General features: G+C 35.9%; 1 protein-coding gene across 4 annotated transcripts in view; it reads right to left on the bottom strand.

Moving 5' to 3' along the window:
- TBC1D32 (TBC1 domain family member 32) overlaps positions 1 to 21,447 on the bottom strand; it is a 233,294-nt gene that overhangs the window by 157,191 nt on the left and 54,656 nt on the right. For all 4 annotated transcript variants that reach the window (XM_066373353.1, XM_066373356.1, XM_066373355.1 and 1 more), the window contains 6 exons: positions 19,892 to 20,032; positions 18,052 to 18,144; positions 13,893 to 14,035; positions 8,719 to 8,846; positions 4,186 to 4,387; positions 3,316 to 3,398 (listed from right to left, as the gene is read on the bottom strand). In XM_066373353.1, coding sequence (XP_066229450.1) covers positions 3,316 to 3,398; positions 4,186 to 4,387; positions 8,719 to 8,846; positions 13,893 to 14,035; positions 18,052 to 18,144; positions 19,892 to 20,032 — 790 coding nt within the window. The remainder of the gene's footprint in view (positions 1 to 3,315; positions 3,399 to 4,185; positions 4,388 to 8,718; positions 8,847 to 13,892; positions 14,036 to 18,051; positions 18,145 to 19,891; positions 20,033 to 21,447) is intronic.

Genomic DNA, 21,447 nt, shown 5'->3' with positions numbered 1-21,447 from the left:
AAAAATCCTGGAAATAAAAATTAATTAATTTTAAAAACCATAGCCATGTAAAAAGATAGAATAAATAAATTCTAGGCCATGGTCAAGGAAAGAATTACTGAGTTGTAGGTAAATAAGAATTGTTTTAGAAAAAAGATGAGACACAGAACATAGACTGAAATATCTCAATATATATCTAATAAAAGCTCCAAGAGAAGAAAATGAAAACAGTATTAGAAAAAAAAAATTATGAGAATTTTCTAGATTTGAGGAAAGACTCTAGTCAACAGATCAAAAGAGCATTCAAAGTACTAAGGAAGATAAGTATAAATCACACAGAAATAGCAAAAAAAAAAAATTTAAGCTATGAGAGAGAAAAGATATGACCTATTTTTTTTTTTTTAAAAAAAGGCAATTAGCCTGACCAGGCAGTGGCACAGTGGATAGAGCGTCAGACTGGGATGCTGAGGACCCAGGTTCGAGACCCCGAGGTCACCAGCTTGAGCACGAGCTCATCTAGTTTGAGCAAAAAAAAGCTCACCAGCTTGGACCCAAGGTCTCTGGCTCAAGCAAGGGGCTACTCGGTCTGCTGAAGGCCATGGTCAAGGCACATATGAGAAAGCAATCAATGAACAACTAAGATGTCACAATGCACAACGAAAAACTAATGATTGATGCTTCTCATCTCTCCGTTCCTGTCTGTCTGTCCCTGTCTATCCCTCACTCTGACTCTCTCTCTGTCTCTGTAAAAAAATAAAATTAAATTAAAAAAGGCAATTATACCGACAAATTTATCAATTACTACCTATTCCAAAAGACAATGGAGTAATTATATAGTAATTATACTGACAGATTTATCAGAAGCTACCATACTTATTCTAAAAGACAATAGAGTAAGTAATAACTTTAAATACTGATAAGAAATAATTGTCTATCAAAATTTATAGCTAGAGAAACTACTGTTTAACAGAAAAGACAGGAGGGAGGTGTGAGGAAGGGAGAAGGCCTAGACTGGTTAACTGGCTCAGACTGTTCTACCAAACTACAAAGGAACAAATAATGGACATCTCATACCAACTTTTCAGTGAACACAAAAGAGTAAAAGACACTCGATTCTTTCTATGAGGTAATTTAATTTTTATGACAAAAATAAAATCAACAGTTTGACTATAATCAAAAACTCTACTAAATCTTTTGTTTCAAAGACATTAACATTAGATATTGGGGAAACCTCCATCTCTCCTGGCATCAAGTTTCCACAGGTAGCACAGTTCCCTGTTTACCACCACTTCCCTTTTCTACCTAATCACTCATTCCTCCATGGAAGAGGAAGGGACTCGAGATCTGACGGATGACCTAAAGCAAGAGCGCTCAGCACTGCCTCTCCCCAGTCTACTTCCTCCTTGTGATCCAGCTACCTGTCTGTATGAAGCACACATTCTGCTCTATTAACTATGTAGTTAAGTTTGATCTATGCAAGCATGGCCCTAGAGGGAATGCTATGGCTATCCACTATTGATTGTAGCAGAGGGTAAATCTGTCTTGAGATCAATTTTTAGGAAGCCTCTGTTGTTCAATGTTTTGATTGCTTGACTTTTTAATCTCTATTAATTGGTTCATAACTCAGGAGGAAAGGGGTGGTATATAATTTACTAGTTCCCTCAGTCTCTGACATCAAAAATCGAAAAATATTACTGGTAATAAAATGTGTTAAGTATATTAATCATGTTCCCTTTTACATCTAGCCTACTGACTACACCATTTTTTCCACGAGAATAATGTTCTCCCCTTTTCAGACTATTAATATTCATGTATTCTTTTTCATTTAGTTTAACAACTCCTTCCAGGAAGATTTCCCCCAAAAGTTCACTCATAATGTACCTTGCATGACCCCTATCATATAAATTTAACATACTACACTGCCATGTTGTATTTATTTGTATTCTATACTACACAATAAGCTCTCTAAAGTATATTAAGTATTGTCAGAACTCAGCAAAAAGCTTGATTCAATAAATAGCGGAATGAATGAGTACAAAATGAATACATGGATAAAAATAAAAAATCAGACTTCCAAATTAAAACAATCTAAAATTGGCCTCAAAAATAAATTGCAGAAATGTTTTCTCATTCCCTCATCAAAGAAAATACATAGCAGTTTAACTTTCTGAAAACTATATCAGAAAAAAATTAATACTCTAAAAATTAGCTATTATTATTATGTTGAACTATTATACTGTTTAAAAAAACACAAAAGGCATCTTGCTTGACTGGTTGGTTTTATTTTAGTTAAACTATGCCTTCCTAAAAAGAAATGTTAATTTTGGAATTTCTCTTAAGAGTATTTGCCCTGGCCGGTTGGCTCAGTGGTAGAACGTCGGCCTGGCGTGCAGGAGTCCCGGGTTCGATTCCCGGCCAGGGCACACAGGAGAAGCGCCTATCTACTTCTCCACCCCTCCCCCTCTCCTTCCTCTCTGTCTCTCTCTTCCACTCTCGCAGCCAAGGCTCCACTGGAGCAAAGTTGGCCCAGGTGCTGAGGACGGCTCCATGGCCTCTGCCTCAGGCGCTAGAATGGCTCTGGTCGCAACAGAGCAATGCCCCAAATGGGCACAGCACCGCCCCCTGGTGGGCATGCCGGGGGATCCCGGTAGGGCACATGCGGGAGTCTGACTGCCTCCCCGTTTCCAACTTCAAAAAAACAAAAACAAAAAACAACAACAAAAAAGAGTATTCCTCAAAATTCCTCTAGGTTTGATCTTTTTAGACTATGCCAGCACTCAATTAAGAAAAGAATCCAAAGACATATGTTACCATGTCTTGCTTTTAAATATATAGATAGTTTTCCCAATTAATCTGACTCTATACCCTATTAATACTGTGAAGAAACATGAAGACTTCTAAATTAAAAACGGGTATAGGTACTGATATAATTTTCCCTTCCAAAGTCTTATTAAAAGGCATCCTTACAAATTTTGAAAATTATAATTTAAATATAAATGGGCCTTATAGCATTTGAAAATACTTTCACTGAACTCCCTGGGTAGGTTTCCAGTTTTAGTATTTGGTAATTCTCCAAATTTTCTGGAAATAATACATTTCAAGTTTCCTAACCCAAAATGTAAATACAGAATGAAGCAAGCATAATAAATAGTGCTAGATTGTTTGAAATTTAGTTTCGATGTCTAAATTTCCTCGCAGGTATAATTTTCATTGGTACTATATATACATTACTTTCCTGTAAAATAATGCTACAGTAGTCTATTACATTCTCATTTTCAAAGTATTTCAGCAAATATTTTTTTAAAAAACAGATGAATTTAATCAATTGGTACTTACATGTTTTGGGATTCCTGGCTTCCTGAAGAAAGAGAATCTGAAGCCTCTATTGGAGTGGGAATTCTTTCCGATAGCAAACTTGTCTAAAATATAACAGATAAATTTACACTTTTTTTTACTGATAGTGTTACCCATAGACCTCATGTTACATCTTTATATTTGATCCTTAAGGTAATTAAAATTAAGTTACCTTCAAAAGTTAAATTTGGTTCTTAAATATTTAAAGTATTTCATAAATAAAGTATATGAATGGGGAAAAGAGTCCATTGATATATATATACTATATTTGACCAATGCTACATTATGATCTATAGTGTCCAATAACAAAAAACCAGCTGGTCTGTAAAAAATGCTCAGAAATAACTTCCAAAGAGGAATGTCGGTCTATGCAAAGATAATTTATCCAAGCCTCTCGTAGCTGAAGAAAAGACTTTATAAAACTCAGGTCCTAGAACTGCGTCCTAGGGAGAGGAGCTAATAAAGTCATCCTGTGGCAAATTAAAAAGCATCTGTTCTAGAGCAGTGTTTTTCAACCACGGGTCAGTGGATTGGTCCATCAGAAATTTCATGCCAGTCCACTAAAGAGTTAACCAGCCTGATACTACGTAAAGATTAATAGGCCCCAGTGATCTTAGTCGAATTCACTTATGCTCAGAGTGATTTCTGCCTTAGCGGTCCCTGAAATAATTCTCCTATGTTCACTGACCCTCAAGTGTAAAATGGTTAGAAACCACTGCCTGAAATTACTGTGATGCTATAAAGAAATCATATTTTCCCAGTAAAATATTCTAACTGGAGTATAATGCTACAATTTTGGCTTTATTTGAAAATAAGATAAGCAGGGAGAAAAAAAATCTTGAAATTACTTACCTTCTTCCATGCCTTTGCTATAGATTCATGCAAACCATAAGGAATTAACACTTGCAAGCCTTCACATGTACCATATATTTGGCGACACGTGGAGATAAAAGCTCCTTTCACCATAGGCAACATTTCCAATCCAGAAAAAATAGAAATATCTTGATCAAGAAGTTTTTTTGAAAACTGAGCTATTATATGAGCACCTGTAGAACTAAAAGATGATACTTAAAGTTGACTCCAAGGTTATAAATCGTGATTTTATAAAGCACTTCCAAAAGGCTAGGCTTATCACAATTTCCTCACTTGCTCAGTTGCTTTTAGTCCTCCTCTAGTTTTTCTCTGACATATCATTATTCCTGCTCCCACCCATATGTACATGTCAATTAATGAGAGCATTTTCAGTAGAACAGAGAAAAAAATATAAAGATATAAACAGAAAAAAAACTACATGCCTAAAGGTTATAGACACCATGGATCAGGGCCATATATAACTTTGCTTGATTCTATAGTGAAAACATAATCCTGAGTTCTCCATTCTTAGTACTTGTTACACATTCTCCAATCTAGCAATAGGACTTAGTTCCTTCTATCTCAAAGGCTGGGACACTTTAATCGTAATAATAGTAACAGATAAGTAAGAACAGAATAAATGTTCTAAGTATTTAAATGTATTAAAAAACTATTCTAAGTATTTTAAATGTATTAACTCACTTTAACCTTACAATAACCCTATGAAGTAGGTTTACTATTCACCAGTTTTGATAGATTAGAAAATATAGTTAAGGCTTACAGAAGTTGCAATCTGAATATCATCACATAGCTAGTAAGAAGTGGAGTCAGGACTCAACACACCCAGGCTGTCCAGCCCCAGAAAAGTACACTTTTAATTAGTTTTTATTTTATTAAAAAATCAAACAAACAAACAAAAATAGTAGGCAGTATACAGCATAGAATACTACTGACTCTCCATGTACCCCGTATCCATCTTTAACAAATGTTATAACATTTGCCAATCTCATTTTATCTATTCCCTGACCTCCCATCACACCCAGTCCACTTGAGATCATATGAAATTCCAGATGTCATGTTATTTCACCCAGTGTACACTTCTGACAAAGTTTTCTATTTTACATGCTAATACCTCACCTAAAATTTTTCTTCATACTATCTGATATATAGTTAGCCCATATTAAAATTCTCCTGATTGCTTCAGGTTATCTTTTTATAATAGGTTTGCTCAAATAAAAATTCAGAGAAGTTCCATAAAATAAATTAGGTTGTTATGGTTATTTAGTACCTCTCTTTGTTGCACCATACCACTGATTTGTAGTTATTCCTTCACATTATTTGGATAATTGCTTCACCATGGTGCTATTTAAAGTGTTCCTCTAGTTCTCCATATTTCCTATAAAGTCAAAGTTATATCTAGAGGCTTAATTAGATTTAAGTTCAATTTCCTTTCTTTTTTGTGGCAAAACAACTTCATGGGTGGTTGCTGTTGTGTGCCTCCTATTATATCGTATCATGAGGCTCTCATATGGTTGTCCCAGTTTTAGTGTTGCTAAAAATCAATTGGGGAAATACTTTCATCCTGAATTTTCAAGTAGGAAATTGTCCCATTAGATTTTCACCTAATGATTTCAGCATTAATTCATGCTCATTTTCTAAATCCACTATTTCATTAGGGATTACCAAATGGTGATTTTATAATTACTTTATTTACTTTGCCTTTATTAGCTAAAATTATTCTACAAAAAACTTTTTGCTCAGTAATTTAATAGTTATATTAAAGTACATCTTGTACAATAAAGACTGGGAACAATGTTTGAATCTTTTTATCAATTTTCCAAGTAAGGAGTTGGAGCCTTCACAACCTCAATGAGTAACTGACAAAGTCTCTTTTTAATAAATTTTCTAAATTTTAGAATCTATTTAAACATATGTATTTTTAAACACTCCCCTTATATTAAAATTAAGAAAAAACAAGGTTCAATGTTTATATCAATACAATGGAGATGAACACAGAGGTCCCCTTCTTAGCTACTGTGAGGATTAAATGATGACCTATTTAAAGTGCTTGGTCCTGTGTGATTATAACCAGAAACACAAAATGTTCTGAGATATAAACAGATTAACAGACATTTATGACAAAAAAAATAAATAACAGAAGGTAGAAAAAGAGAACAAAAAAAAGGGAAAGAGAGAAATAAGTAGAAAACAATAACAAATATGGTAGATGTTAGTCAAATTATATCAATAATCTCTCTAAATGTCAACTATCTATAAATATCAATTAAAAAATTGTCAGAACAGCCTGACTGGTGGTGGTGCAGTGGATAGAACATTGACCAGGGATGCTGAGGACCCAGGTTTAAAACCCTGAGGTCTCAGGCTTGAGCATGGGCTTATCCACTTGAGCATGGGGTTGCTGAGTATGAAATCATCAACATAACCCATTGTCACTGGCTTGAGCCCAAAGATCACTGGCTTGAAGCTCAAGGTTGCTGGCATGAACAAGGGGTCACTGGCTCAGCTGGAGCCCCCCACTGAAGCATGTATGAGAAGCAATCAATGAACAATTAAAGTGCTACAACTACGAGTGGATGCTTCTCATCTCTCTCCCTTCTCTTTCTCTCTCTCTCAAAAAATAAAATAAAGATCAGAATAGATTTTTAAAAAGACCCAATTTTATGTTGTCTGTAGAAGCCCACTTGAAATGTCTATAGAAGCCCACTTTAAAAGTCGTCTATAGCCTGTCCAGGTGGTGGTGCAGTGAATAGAACATTGGACTGAAACTCAGAGGACCCAGGTTTGAAACCCCGAGGTCGTCAGCTTGAGTGAGGACTCATCCAGCTTGAATGCAGCTCACCGGCTTGAGCACAGGGTCGCTGGCTTGAGTATGGGATCAGAGACATGACCCCATGGTCACTGACTTGAGACCAAAGGTCACTGCCTTGAGCAAGGATTCACTTGCTCTGCTGTAGTCCCCCGGTCAAGGCATATATGAGAAAGCAATCAGTGAACAACTAAGGAGTCACAACAAAGAATTGATGCTTCTCATCTCTCTCCCTTCCTGTCTGTCTGTCCCGATCTGCCTCTCTGACTCTCTCTCTCTGTCAAAAAAAAAAAGTTGTCTATAAAAGCTCACTTTAAATATAAAGACAAAGATAGATTAAGAATAAAGAAATGGAGAAAGATATACCATGCTAACAATAAAAAGCTGAAATAGCTATATTAGTTTTAGACAGAGCAGACTTCACAGTAGAGAAAATTATCGAAAAGGGAGACTACATAATAACAAAGAGGTCAACTTTTCAAAAATGACATAACAATCCTTAATGTATACGCAACTAACACTGCCAAAATACATGAAGTAAAAACTGATAGACCTGCAAGGAGAAATAGATGACTTCACTAATACAGCTGGAGATTTCAATACCCTTTGTCAGTAACTAGCAGATTCAGCATGAAGATAGTAAGGACATAGGTGAACTGAACACCATGAACCAGGAGAACAATTGACATCTACAGAGAACCTCATCCAACACAGGCAGAATAGGCATTTCTCTCAAACAGAACATTCATCAATACAGACCACATTCTGAGCCAGAAAACATACCTGAACAAATTGGAAATAATATAAATCATATAAAATATGCTATCAGACCCCTAAATAAAATACAGATCAGAGAAATCTCAGAGAAGTTTAAAAATATTTTGAATTTAATTAAAACTACAAAAAGGAAAGGGGATGGAAGAGGTAAAAAAGGTAAAGAGAAGATAAACGGTGATGAAGAAGACTTGACCTGGAGTGGTGAACACACAATACCATATACAGATGTTGGATTACAGAATTGTACACCTGAAACCAAATTATTTTTCTTGATGATTTTATTAATCAATGTCACCCCAATAAATTCAACAAAAATATTAAAAAATAAAACTACAATGTATCAAAGTTTGTGAGATCCAGCAAAAGCAGTACTTACAGGGAAATTTATAGCACTGAACACATATATTAAAAAGAAGATCTAAAAATCAATAATCTAAGCTTCCACCATAAAAAACTAGAAAAGAGCAAACTAAATATATGTTTGATGCATCATTATAAAAGTCTAGAAGCATAGCCAAGTCTAGAAGCTACTGGCCATTGCTGAAGCCAGTAGATGAAACCGAGTGAGGGTACAGAAGGGAAATGGGAAAGTAGTTATCTTTTGTGCACTTTTGTGAGGTTTGATTTTAATCAATCATGTGTAGCTCTACTCCAAGGGAGCAAAAATATCTCATCTAGAGTGAACCCTCCTATTCTCATTTTGAAATTACACATTAAGACCTGTTCTGCCTGCAGAGTCCAAAATCCCAGCTACTCCTTCAACTTTAAAGATGATCTAATATGTCAGTAGCTAGTCAGGAAACCTAACTATACCTAGAATAGTAATCCATATTTTTATTAACATACAGCATGACATTGTGGAAACTTTGAACCAGATTGATAAAATATACCAAAAACACCACAAATTATTTTGAAGCATAGACACATACCTTTTTTCTTCAGTAGAGTTCATATTTTCTCCATAAAGAAGTAAGACAAGCCCTTCTTCTACAGATGCAATTCTTGCCAAAATATCAGCTATATAGATTAAAGCTGTTTCAGAGCAACTTGGAGCAGCCTGCACGTTATAAAGATAACAGAATCATATAATTTTATGACATGCTAACATATCACAGACTAACATTCAAGGGCAGTAGCGTAATCTAATAAATTACATTACTATAACAAAAAGAAAGCTATAATTGTTTGGCTGTGAAATAATATGCCTGAATTAAGTGTCATTAGATTAGGTTCTCTTAACAGCATAGTTGATGAGGCAAACACATACAGACTTTTTATACAAATCAGTTATTGTTTAAGACAGTTGAGAGAACTGCTGTTCTTATTACAATTTTATATATAATAATTCTGGTTGACAGATGCAGCAGCACCTCTATTTTCAGTCTGCCCATTACTTCCCGTTCACTGAGCTCCTGCACAGGCATCCATGGAGACATGCAGGGGCAATTATAGACCATGGCAATAAAGCAAGTGTAATCTTTTGACTGCTGGAGGGTCTTGCCTCCAATTTGTAAAAAACACAACATCTGTGTTGTGTAATAAATCTAAGCATAATAAAATAAGATCTGCCTGTACCTCTGATCTAATTTTATCATACATGGTATTTCACATACTACCATCCTTTCTATGGGATATCATCCTTTCATACAACTGACTGGTCATGAGGTGTAGCTCTGACTACGCACAGCCAATTCAGGGACTGGCCAATAGCCAATGATGACAGTTTATGAGAAAACATAGGCTGGACCAGTCATATTTCCTCATTTTTTATTTTAAATGGAAATACTAAGAACATCTTTGCCAGTGTATAGCAAATTAGTACAAAGCAAATACTAAAAACTATAGTCATGTTAATACTAGAACCCATTCAGGATCCTAAGTCTACTAAAGTTCCTATTCTTTCTGGGACCTACTTATTTACCTATACCTGCATGGATACCAATGCACGAATTCTCTATAATAAACTTGAATATCTGTACAATGCAACCAATACATTCCAATAAATTCAGTGGGTTAAATAAACTAATGAGTCAGGTATATTCACATGAAGAATTCCTAATTATATATTATATTATGTTAGTCTATTTCACACTATATATTTTTTTAAAACAATTTTTCTTCCTAGAATACTTCTCTCATACAAAGTTTTTTTTCAACTTTATGTTTGTAATTTTCAGTATTTTTTGTTTAATAGTCTGCCTTTCCCATTGGAGTAAGCTCCTTAAAAGCAAAGAACATGTCTTAGCCATTTCCATATTTGAATAACACAGCAGCCTGACCAGGCAGTGGCACAGTGGATAGAGTATTGGACTGAAATGCAGAGGACCCAGGTTCAAGACCCCAAGGTCACCGGCTTGAGTTCAATTGGTTTGAGCAAGGCTCGCCAGTTTGAGCCCAAGGTCGCTGGCTCAAGCAAGGGGTCCCTCAGTCAGCTGTAGCCCCTAGTCAAGGTACATATGAGAAAGCAATTAGTGAACTAAGGTGCCACAACAAAAAATTGATGCTTCTCATCTCTCTCCCTTGCTGTCTGTCTGTCCCTATCTGTCCCTCTCTCTGACAAAAACAAAAAACAAAAAAAAAAACACACAGCAAAGGCCAATTATATAGTACTAGCTAAATGCACAGTATTTAAATACTGATTGTCTGTTATGTGCCAGAGAGTTGTTCCTTAATCTCAACAATAATCCCAGAGTAACATAAGTACAGTTACAGAAATACATAACATGGGAATACAGCAGGTCCTCGAAAAATGGTATTTTCATTCAACAGTGTTTCATTATGATGTTGATGAGATTCTGTAGGAACTTAACTCTTCTTTATATCAATTAGCTTATAGTAAATTGGTTTTCTTATATGTTGCTTCTCTTAAAGTCACAGAACCTAACGACAAAATTAAGTGTGGTCTTACTGTATAGAGAAAATCACTTCAGCCTGACTAGGCGGTGGCGCAGTGGTAGAGTGTTGGACTGGGATGCCAAGGACCCAGGTTCGAGACCCAGAGGTTGCCAGCTTGAGCACGGGCTCATCTGGCTTGAGCAAAATTAAAAAAAAATGCTCACCAGCTTGGACCCAAGGTCGCTGGCTCAAGCAAGGGTTTACTCGGTCTGCTGAAGGCCCGCGGTCAAGGCACATATGAGAGCAATCAATGAACTAAAGAGCCGCAATGAAAAACTGATGATTGATGCTTCTCATCTCTCTCCGTTCCTGTCTGTCTGTCCCTATATATCCCCCTCTCTGACTCTTTCTCTCTCTCTGTCCTTGTAAAAGAAAAAAAAGGAAAAAAAGAAAAAAATAATAATAAAGAAAATCACTTCATTGCTAGAACTAGAAAAACTTTTCAGAGAAACTTACAACCTATCGTCTGAAGAGAGGAAGTTTTCATGTAAACTAAGTTTAAGACATTCCAGGATTAAGGAAACATGTGCAAACACAGGTAAATAAGAAAGCTTATTTAGAAAATGTAAATAACGTCTTATAATTGGAATATTTAGGAAAGAAAATGGGTAGGACACAAGAAAATGGAAAGTTTCATAAATGTCTAGTTAAAAGTTTGAAATTTATCTAGCAAGCAACAAGCAAGAAAGGGCTGCAACAGCTTTAGTGGCAATACAGAAGACAGGCTAGAAAGGTGAAGGACTGAAAAACAGTAAGAAAATTACTTCAACATTCTAAGCAAGGAATTATCAGGATTTAAACAAAAGCAGTAGTGATGACTAAGGAAAATACAGGAATTTTCAGAGATATGTAAGAAATCAAACCTAGAGTTCTTAATTACAAATTGAATGAAAAGAATGAGAAAGGAGTCTAAATTTATAGCAGCCCTACTCTCCACACAGCAAAATGCAGGCAAGTCTGAAGAAGTGGAGAATGGGCAGAAATATACAGTTTTGAAAACACTGATTTTGACTTAGTCATGGAATTACCAGAAGAGGTGCTCAGCAGGCAGCTAAAGACAAATCAGGAGCTGAAGAGATCAAAATGTGGTAGTTAACTATGTATCTAATCCATGGGAATGGGAAGATCATCCGGGGAAAGTGCACTGACAAAAAGAACAAGAACCAGGTCCTAAATCATTAGCCGGGACCTGGAAGGTGAGCCCTCAGAGATGACAGAGAAAGAATGGTAAGAAAGGGGAAAAAAACATGGTCCAGTTTTTTAGTTAACTTTTGTATACTATAAGATATTTTTAGTTTGAGGTTCATATTTTAGTTTATGAATGTCCAATTACTCCAGCATCATTTGTTGAAAAGACTATTTTCCTTCCATCAATTTTTTTTAGCATCTTTGTTTAAAATGGAAGGGGGAGGGTAGAAATAATTTTAGGAAGCCAAGTAAACATAATTTCAGAAGCTGTCTACTGTGATAACAATCAGGCAAATAACAGTCTGAAAGTGGTCACTAGCTATATATTAAGGAAGTTACAGGCCACATGAATCAAAGCGGCATCAGTGATGTGATGGAGGCAGAATCATCATGCAATGACTTGAATGATTGGGAAGAGAGTGAGCCAAGACAACAATGGCAGCTTTCCATATTTGAAAGCTTATCATTAAAAAGATCAGATATTAAGATGTGTATAATCAAGAGCTTCTCCCATCCCAACTATGAGACGGACTCAAGATGCATTTAGTGGCAAAGGAAAGATGTTAAAAGAAAATAAAAAGAGGCCCTGGCCAGTTAGCTCAGCAGTAGAATGTCAGCCACATGTATGGAAGTTGCGGGTTCAACTCCTGGCCAGGGCACACAGGAGAAACACCCACCTGCTTCTCCACCCTTCCCCTCCTTTCTCTCTGTCTCTTTCATCCCCTCCCTCAGCCAAGGATCCATGGGAGCAAAGTTGGCCTGGGTGCTGAGGATGGCTCCATGGCCCCTGCTCAGGCACTAGAATGGCTCCAGTTGCAGCGGAACAAGGCCTCAGATGGGCCGAGCATCGCCTCCTGGTGGTCATGCCAGGTGGATCCCAGTCTGGCACATACAGCAGTCTGTCTGCCACTCCCTGCTTCTCATTTCAGAAAAATACCAAAAAAAAGATATTTATGAAATCAAAGACACAAAAATTGTTACATTATAAGATCCAAGAATACATTTCTCAGCCCTAGTATATGGCTTATATTTCACAATACTATTTAATATTATGAAATTCTATTATATTAAGCTGTATTAGTGATTCTCTTTGTTTCTTCTCTATTTGTTTTGTTTTCCCAAGGTTGTCTGCAAGATCATCAAAATAATTTATCATTATATCCCTTTAATTTCCCATAATTCCATATTTTGTACCACAATCACATAAATGTTTAATGTTTCCTGAATGGGCAATGAGTAAGAAATACATGGATGGGTGAGCTGCTGCCCAGTCCATTGAGGGACAGATGTAGGAGGAATATGAAACTAATGAAAATACTACACAACACTGACATGGAAAGGCAAAAACATTTAGCTTATTGATATTCTGTAAGTCATTTTCCAGAAGCTTAAATTATAGACATGCAGGCAGCAATACTAGTAGTGGTACCAACTCTGCCACCTATTAAATATCTGACCTGTAACAGGTTACTTCTTTGAGCCTTGGTTGTAAGGATTAAATTATATTATGTGAGAAAATATACTGTACAAACTGTAGAGTGACATATAAATGTTCAGAAACGAGATGTTTATACACTTTTTTCCTCAATATTAGTTCTTCTTCATATAAAACAGAGCTGGCTCTTCAGAAAAAATAATCACATTTCCAAAGGCTATAAAATTTCCATTAAAACAAGTAACAAAACATTCAAAAGATTTATTAGATTTGCAACACAAATAACTTCTTCCTAGAATAACTTTTCTTAGTCCTTACAATCAGCAGATCTAAGCCCAACTAGAAAAAAGATTTTTTAAGATGTTATATGTATTATTCTCCCACATTGTCATAACTAATAAATCAACTGCACAAACTTAAACTATAACAATAAATAAAAATCTATGTCAGCATAAAACACATTCATATATGGAAAGATAGTATAATAAAAATATTTCAAATATATCAAATTTAGAAATAAAGTCCCATTGAATATTCACAAATACCCAAATAAGAGACTTTTTCTCTTTAGTAAATAATACCAACCTTAGTTTCTTTTATTAAATTATGAATAGGCTGAAGAAGTACCTCAACCACAGTGCTGTTATATAAGCATTCAACTGCACATTCTTTTTGATCACAGAGTATCTGTAGAACTTCCATCACCATACTTGCAGGAGAGTAATTCTCTAAAATACAAGAAGTATATTTTTAACTAAATTTTTGGACATTTAGTACTTAATATATCTTTTAGTTATGGGTTAGCTATTAGTGTTCTAAAAATGCTCAACATTAAGGTTAAATAGTTTAAAAATTACACAACTCAATGCCCAAAGGATGATGCATTACCAAATAATAACCTAAAAGTTTGCCCTGACCAGTTGGCTCAGTGGTAGAGCGTCGGCCTGGCGTGCAGGAGTCCCGGGTTCGATTACCGGCCAGGGCACACAGGAGAAGTGCCCATCTGCTTCTCCACCCCTTCCCCTCTCCTTCCTCTCTGTCTCTCTCTTCCCCTCCCATGGCCAAGGCTCCATTGGAGCAAAGTTGGCCCGGGCGCTGAGGATGGCTCTGTGGCCTCTGCCTCAGGTGCTAAAATGGCTCTGGTTGCAATAGAGCAACGCCCCAGATGGGCAAAGAATTGCCCTCTGGTGGGTATACTGGGTGGATCCCGGTTGGGCACATGTGGGAGTCTGTCTGACTGCCTCTCCATTTCCAACTTCAGAAAAATACAAAAAAATAAAATAAAATAAAATAAAAAAAGAAAGACAGAATAACCTAAAAGATAAGGAGATATCAATTAGCTTAACAGGTCTTCAAGTTAACAAAGTAAGTAAATGAATTCCAAAAGACAATATAAGATCATTTGCTATTTGACATTAAATTATTGCTTGACAGTGAGAATGGGGTTAGAAGCAAATTTACAGCTCTTCACTTCCTGCCAAACACTCATTTTCTCTTTTATTATCATATATAATAGTAAATGTATTTAGGTGTTGATCTTGGTAGAAAACTACTCATTAAGTCAAATGGCCAAAAAGAAGTGACAGGAGAGGAGAAACTTTCTTGTAGACTAGTCTACTTCTTGTGCTGCCATAAACCGTGTGAAATGAATGAGCATATTTTAAATGCTCTTTTAAAATATATACAGGAAGACACATATACACATAAATATAACATAAAGAAAGGTGATTAAAATAAATGTGATATTTTTAGTTTCATAAATTAATGTTTTCAGATTACTTTCAGATTATTTGACCTAATATACTAAGAAAATAGTGTTTTACATGAAGAAACAAAGGAACTAAAAGTCAGCCCTATAAGGATGTCCTAGAAAGATACAATACTAACATAACACCAATGTTCTAAATTTATGTTACAATGTGTCCATGAACACACTATGACTTCAAAGCAATCCTTGACAAAAAGAAAATGGAAAAGGAAAGTTAAATATTTTTTTAAAGCAACTCCAGATGAGAAACACTGTTTGCAATGAGAGAGATCATTCAAGAGCATGTGGCCATATGTTCAGCCATCTGATTATCAATTATTTTTGAGTGCCTACTATGTGCCAGACACTGTGCTAAACACCATAAACAGAAGTAAATGAGACAAAAAACAGTCTACTAGATGGTAAAACAAGATATCAACAACTAGTATAACACAGAAGAATTTTATCATGAAGGAGACACAGCATATTGTAGGAGCACAGAGCAGGGGAACCTAACCTAGTACTTTACAGATGTAAATGCTGTGAAGGCAGAAGGAAGTCTGAGAGCCATTGCTAGAACTAAAAAGCTGTTAGAACTGCATGATATAACCAACTAAAAGATAACTGTATGATTATAGCTCTAAAATATGACCCCATTTTTTTTTCTGATTCACTTTAGTTCTTCTCAGAATTTGTGCCAGCATTTCTAGAATACCTTCCAGGTTTATGAGGGTGTTTAGAGAAAGTGTTATCACTTTGGAAACTTTCATTGCTATTCAAAGCCTACAGGTTATGAGGGTGTTCACATAAAGTACAAACATTGATCGACTTACGACCTATGCAACTTACGACCATTCGACTTTACAACCACAATTTCTAGCCACTACTGCTCCGTGTCTGGCAGCGCAAGCATTGCCCAGCTGGGTATATGACAGTGCGGACCAGCTTCCGGCAGCACTACCATCTCCGCGTGCACCTCAACTGTTATCCCAGACTCAGTACAGCAATTTGTGTTTTTTGTCTTGTATATTTTTCATCAAACCCATCCCAAGATGTCTACCAAGAGAAAATTGTCTTTGCATATATTAAACCAGTTGTACTGGTAATGCAGTGTTTTACTTAAATCTGATGAATGTAAAAATAAGAAACAAAATGGTATAGAGATGATACAAATAGCATAAAATGAAGAAAGAAAATTATGATATATAACAATAATGAAAGAAAATTATGATAAAATATGACTTAAAGATTTTTATAACATCATTTCACAGTACTGTACATATAGCCTATTCAACTTACTCAACCAAATCGTGTTACAACCAATCTGTCAGAACCAGTTGTGGTCATAAGTCGAGCACTAGCTATATATCACTTTGGAACCTTTCACGGATATTTAAAGAAAAAATTATAAGTTATCTTTTAAAAATAAACATTTAAAGAAATTTAAATATTAAACACTAACAAGCATTTTACTAAAAAACATGAAAGTATTCTTTTGGCTTTATTGTTTAGTAAGAAGAAAAGATCTTGAAGTTTTAGGTGTGCACTGAAACAAACAAGGTAATCAAAACATCCAGGAAAATATAAATAATAGAAAATATCATGAATGAGTACATCCGTACCTATCAGTTGAACTTCCCTTAAAGATAGCATTTCTTAAGAACATCTTGGTCTTAATAAACATTAAAATTCCAAGAAAAGGCCTGACCTGTGGTGGCACAGTGGATAAAACATCAACCTGGAAACGCTGAGGTTGCCGGTTCAAAACCCTGGGCTTGCCTGGTCAAGGCACATATGGGAGTTGATGCTTCCTGCTCCTCCCCCCCCTTCTCTCTCTCTCTCTCTCTCTCTCTCTTCCTCTCTATAATGAATAAATAAAATCTTTAAAAAAAAAATTCCAAGAAAATTTTTAAATATACTGCTCACAAAATTTAGAGGATATTTCAAAATGAATATGAAACTACAGCCTGACCAGGCAGTGGCACAGTAGATAGAGCATCAGACTGGGACGCAGCAGACCCAGGTTCGAAACTCGGAGGTTGCCAGCTTGAGCACAGGCTCATCTGGCTTGAGCACGGGGTCTCTACCTTGAGTGTGGGATCATAGACATGACCCCATGGTCACTGGCTTGAGCCCAAAGATCGCTGGGTTTTAAAGCTCAAGGTAGCTCGCTTGAGCTCAACATCACTGGCTCGAGCAAGGGATCACTTGCTCTGCTGCAACCCCCAGACAAGGCACATATGAGAAAGCAATCAATGAACAACTAAGGAGACTAAGGAGCCGCAACGAAGAATTGATTCTTCTCATCTCTCTCCCTTCCTGTCAATCTGTCCCTCTCTCTGTCTCTCTCTGTGTCTCTGTCACACACACACACACACACACACACACACACACACACAAAAAGAATATGAAGCTATAAAAATCCCCTTATTTTTGTGAGCAGTGTTAAAAGACAGATTAAAAATATCAATGAACAAATTTATATTCCAAATATAAATTCTATTTATTATGAATAATACTGCATCTTATGAAACTTCTCAAATAAACTAGGTCAGTCACTCAAAACATCTAGACCAGTGGTAGTCAACCTGGTCCCTACCACCCATTAGTGGGCATTCCAGCTTTCATGGTGGGCAGTAATGGAACAACCAAAGTATAAATAAAAAGATAGATTTAACTATAGTAAGTTGTTTTATAAAGATTTATTCTGCCAAACAGCGAAAATCTGACATAAAGTACTTGGTAAGTAATTATTATTATATGCTTTAACTTGCTGTAACTCTGCTTTATAAATTTTATAAAGTAAAGTGACTTCCCTACTTGATAAATCACCATTACTGTGGAACCGGTGGGCGGTTAGAAAATTTTACTACTAACAGAGATACAAAAGTGGGCAGTAGGTATAAAAAGGTTGACTACCCCTGATCTAAACAATAGAATATTTAAATATTTTTTAGATACTTTCTACTTTTCTATTTAAAATAGAAGCAGAATTACCTAAATGTGCAGCTGGTGTCATCTTTGGACAACTTGGTGAATGATAGATAAGTCGGGTAAATAGAACCAGAAGATCTGTAAGGGACACTGAATCTTCAAAAAGAAATTAAAAGAAAGTTATTTTGTAGCACTGACTTATAACTTTAAAAAAATTTAACTGAGCTTTCATCCTCCTATTTTGAGTTTTCACAGACTGTGGTACAGTTAGGAAGAGGGGGCTATAATATAAGAAAGAAGACTCCAGAAGAACAAATTAGTGTAGTTTTACCACTTATGTTAGCCCAATTAGTCAATATAAATCTACCACAGGAAGATCTATGAATCTGATCAGGACTGTTTTATTTAATTCAATTAGAAATAATCATTCAGCTTAATGTTTTGGCCTAGCTAACGTATCTATGTAGACTGTAGAACTGAGGTCAGAAAACATTTTCTAAATCAGATAGCAACTATTTTAGACTTTATGGCCAAAGTTTCTATCATAAATAATTCTAATGTTGTAGCATTAAAAAAGCCATTGACAATATGCAAATGAACGATTGTGGCCATTTTCCAGTAAGACTTTATGTATACCAAAATTTATATATTTTTTACATGTCATAAAATATTCTTTACTTTTTCACAATAATTTAATATAAAAATTATTCTTAGCTCATAAGTCATACAAAACAATATAACAGATTTGGTCCACTGGCTGTAGTTTACCAACTTCTGCTACAGAATTTTCACCTAAAAAGATTCTGGTGATAGCACTTGTGAAACTTAAAGGTAAACGTTGACCTATGCTAATCTAGTAGAATACACTTCTCAAAACTGAGTTTAGAGATGACCTATGATATCTGATAGGCCAAAATGCAGAGCTCACAATCAGTCTAAGAAGAAAAGATAATTAGGTAAGTACAACAACGAGGACACAGTACAAAAAAGTGTTCAAAATGAATATACATGATTGGCAAACTTTAGCCACCAATTCTCACAAGCTCATAATTTGTTTGTTATTAAAGGTATGTAAAATGTGTTCTGTCCCCAATACCACACCCAGATTCAATAACTTACTAGGGTGGACTCAGAGGATTCAAAATGTAGTTGTATTCCCAGCCATGGCTTTTTAACAACAAAACAACACAAAGTAAAATCAAAAGGGAAAATGTGCATACGATGAAGTCTGGAGCAAACCAGGTCCAAGAGTCCACGGGTCCTCTCCCAGTGGAGTCACACAGAATACACTCAGTTCTTCCAGCAAGAAGATATGACAACACACATAAAATGTTGTCTACCAGGGAAGCTCATTAGAGCTCAGTAGAGACTGAGCACCCAAGGTTTTAACTGGAAGTTGATCACATAAACGTTCTCTGCCTAGCACACACCAGGACTCCAGATATCCAGCATAAACCACGTGGTACACACAAAAATAGAATAAGCAACAGAGACAGTATAGGGTGCCCCAAATACAAAATATTTACAATGTGGCATGCTACAGAAAGTTTACCAATCTTTATATTATATTTCTAGTGCAGACTTAAACTTTTAAGGAAGAGAAGATAACTAATAGCACGTGCTAAGATCTGGATAGTGTGCTTAGTATGTCTAGGATTTTGAAAGGCAAAGAGAAATAAGATTGGCATGAAGGGCTAGATAAATAGAAAAAAAACTACACATAAAGGAAAAGCACCTTCTGGAAAATGTAACACTTCAAGATGTACAAGCTATCAATACACTAAAAGGTATGTTGCTAAGTACCATAGAAGAAGAGCCCATGCAAAATCTCCAAGTTCTAATGATCCACAGTACATAAATCTTACCATATCTGGACATACTCATTTATTGTGATTGTACATACCTTTTCTATTCTTCAGCTTTACGGGAAAGAGCTTTCTGCCTTGTGTGTAGATCAATAATCTTCCCAAAAGGCACAGTGAGTGAATGAAATAAATATATTGTAATTCTTGCTCTGAGTAGGAGAAAGTTTTCTGTTTGTTCCCTTGAGAGCAAACAATTACATTTAGTTTAATACCATTATATACATATTTTATAAAACCTGTCATCATTTCCTACTAAGCATTAAACAAATTTATAGACTATAATGTAGATACTTCATGTAAATTTTTTTTAATTTATTTTCCTTACTGTTTAAGATACTTGAACACCTAAGTCTCTGGAAAAATCATTCATTATAAAACTAAACAAACTCAAAAAAGTGTAATATGCATATAGTGTTCATTCTAAAAAAAAAATACCCTAAGATTGTCACAGTTAATATCTGTCATCAAGAAATACTGCAAGACTAACGTAAGGAAGGAAAGAAATCAATAAAAAACATCAGTGTTTAATTCTATCAATTAAAAGTCAATGCTACAAAAGATCAAATTTATAACCAAGTGAGCAAATGAAATTAGAATCTCTAAAACAGAAATCTTCTAATATACTTACTATTTGTTAACTTATTTATCTATACACTAAAGATCTACTGAGTACCCATTTTATACAAGATCTGGAACTATTTGCCGGTGTCAAAAGCCATTAAGAAGCATGAAACTAAGCTTCCAGTTCAGAGTACACAAATACTCTGGTCTAGCCAGAGGATAAGAAGGACAAGTGGTGGAGAAAACAGGAGTGGGTATAAGGGCAGAACATGGAAGACTTAACTGCAGAAGCAACATAGGCTTTGTTACAGAGGCACCTGGGACGATATTGTAGGGTTTTATGCAGAAAAGTAACAAATATGCATGTGAAAAACTGATTCTGATACCAGCATAATAGATGACTAGAAGAAGATCAAGGCTTAAAATAAGACTCATAAAATATATATATGTATGTGTGTGTGTGTGTGTATATATATATATATATATATATATATATATATATATTGATATATGAACAGGCTCTGGCTGGTTAGCTCAGTAAGTTAGAGTGTCATTCTGAAACACCAAGATTGAGAGTTCAATACTGGTTAGGACACATTGGAAGCAACTGAAGAATGCACAACTAAGTGGAACAACAAATGAATGCTTCCTCCACCTCCCTTCCTCTCTCTGTCTAAAATCAATCAATAAAAACATTTTAAAAAATATAAAAAAATGGCCCTGGCAGGTTGGCTCAGTGGTAGAGCGTTGGCCTGGTGTGCAGGAGTCCCGATTTCAATTCCCGGCCAGGACACACAGGAGAAGCGCCCATCTGCTTCTCAACCCCTCCCCCTCTCCTTCCTCTCTGTCTCTCTCTTCCCCTCCCGCAGCCAAGGCTCCATTGGAGCAAAGTTGGCCCGGGCGCTGAGGATGGCTCTATGGCCTCTGCCTTAGGCGCTAGAATGGCTCTGGTTGCAACAGAGCAATGCCCCAAATGGGCAGAGCATCGCCCCCTGGTGGGCATGCTGGGTGAATCAGGTCGAGCACGTGCAGG

This window comes from Saccopteryx leptura, chromosome 3, assembly GCF_036850995.1.
Source record: "Saccopteryx leptura isolate mSacLep1 chromosome 3, mSacLep1_pri_phased_curated, whole genome shotgun sequence".
NCBI classification, from domain to species: Eukaryota; Metazoa; Chordata; class Mammalia; order Chiroptera; family Emballonuridae; genus Saccopteryx; species Saccopteryx leptura.
The sequence above is the reverse complement of the archived record's forward strand: the minus strand, read 5'-3'. Positions and strand labels throughout refer to the sequence as shown.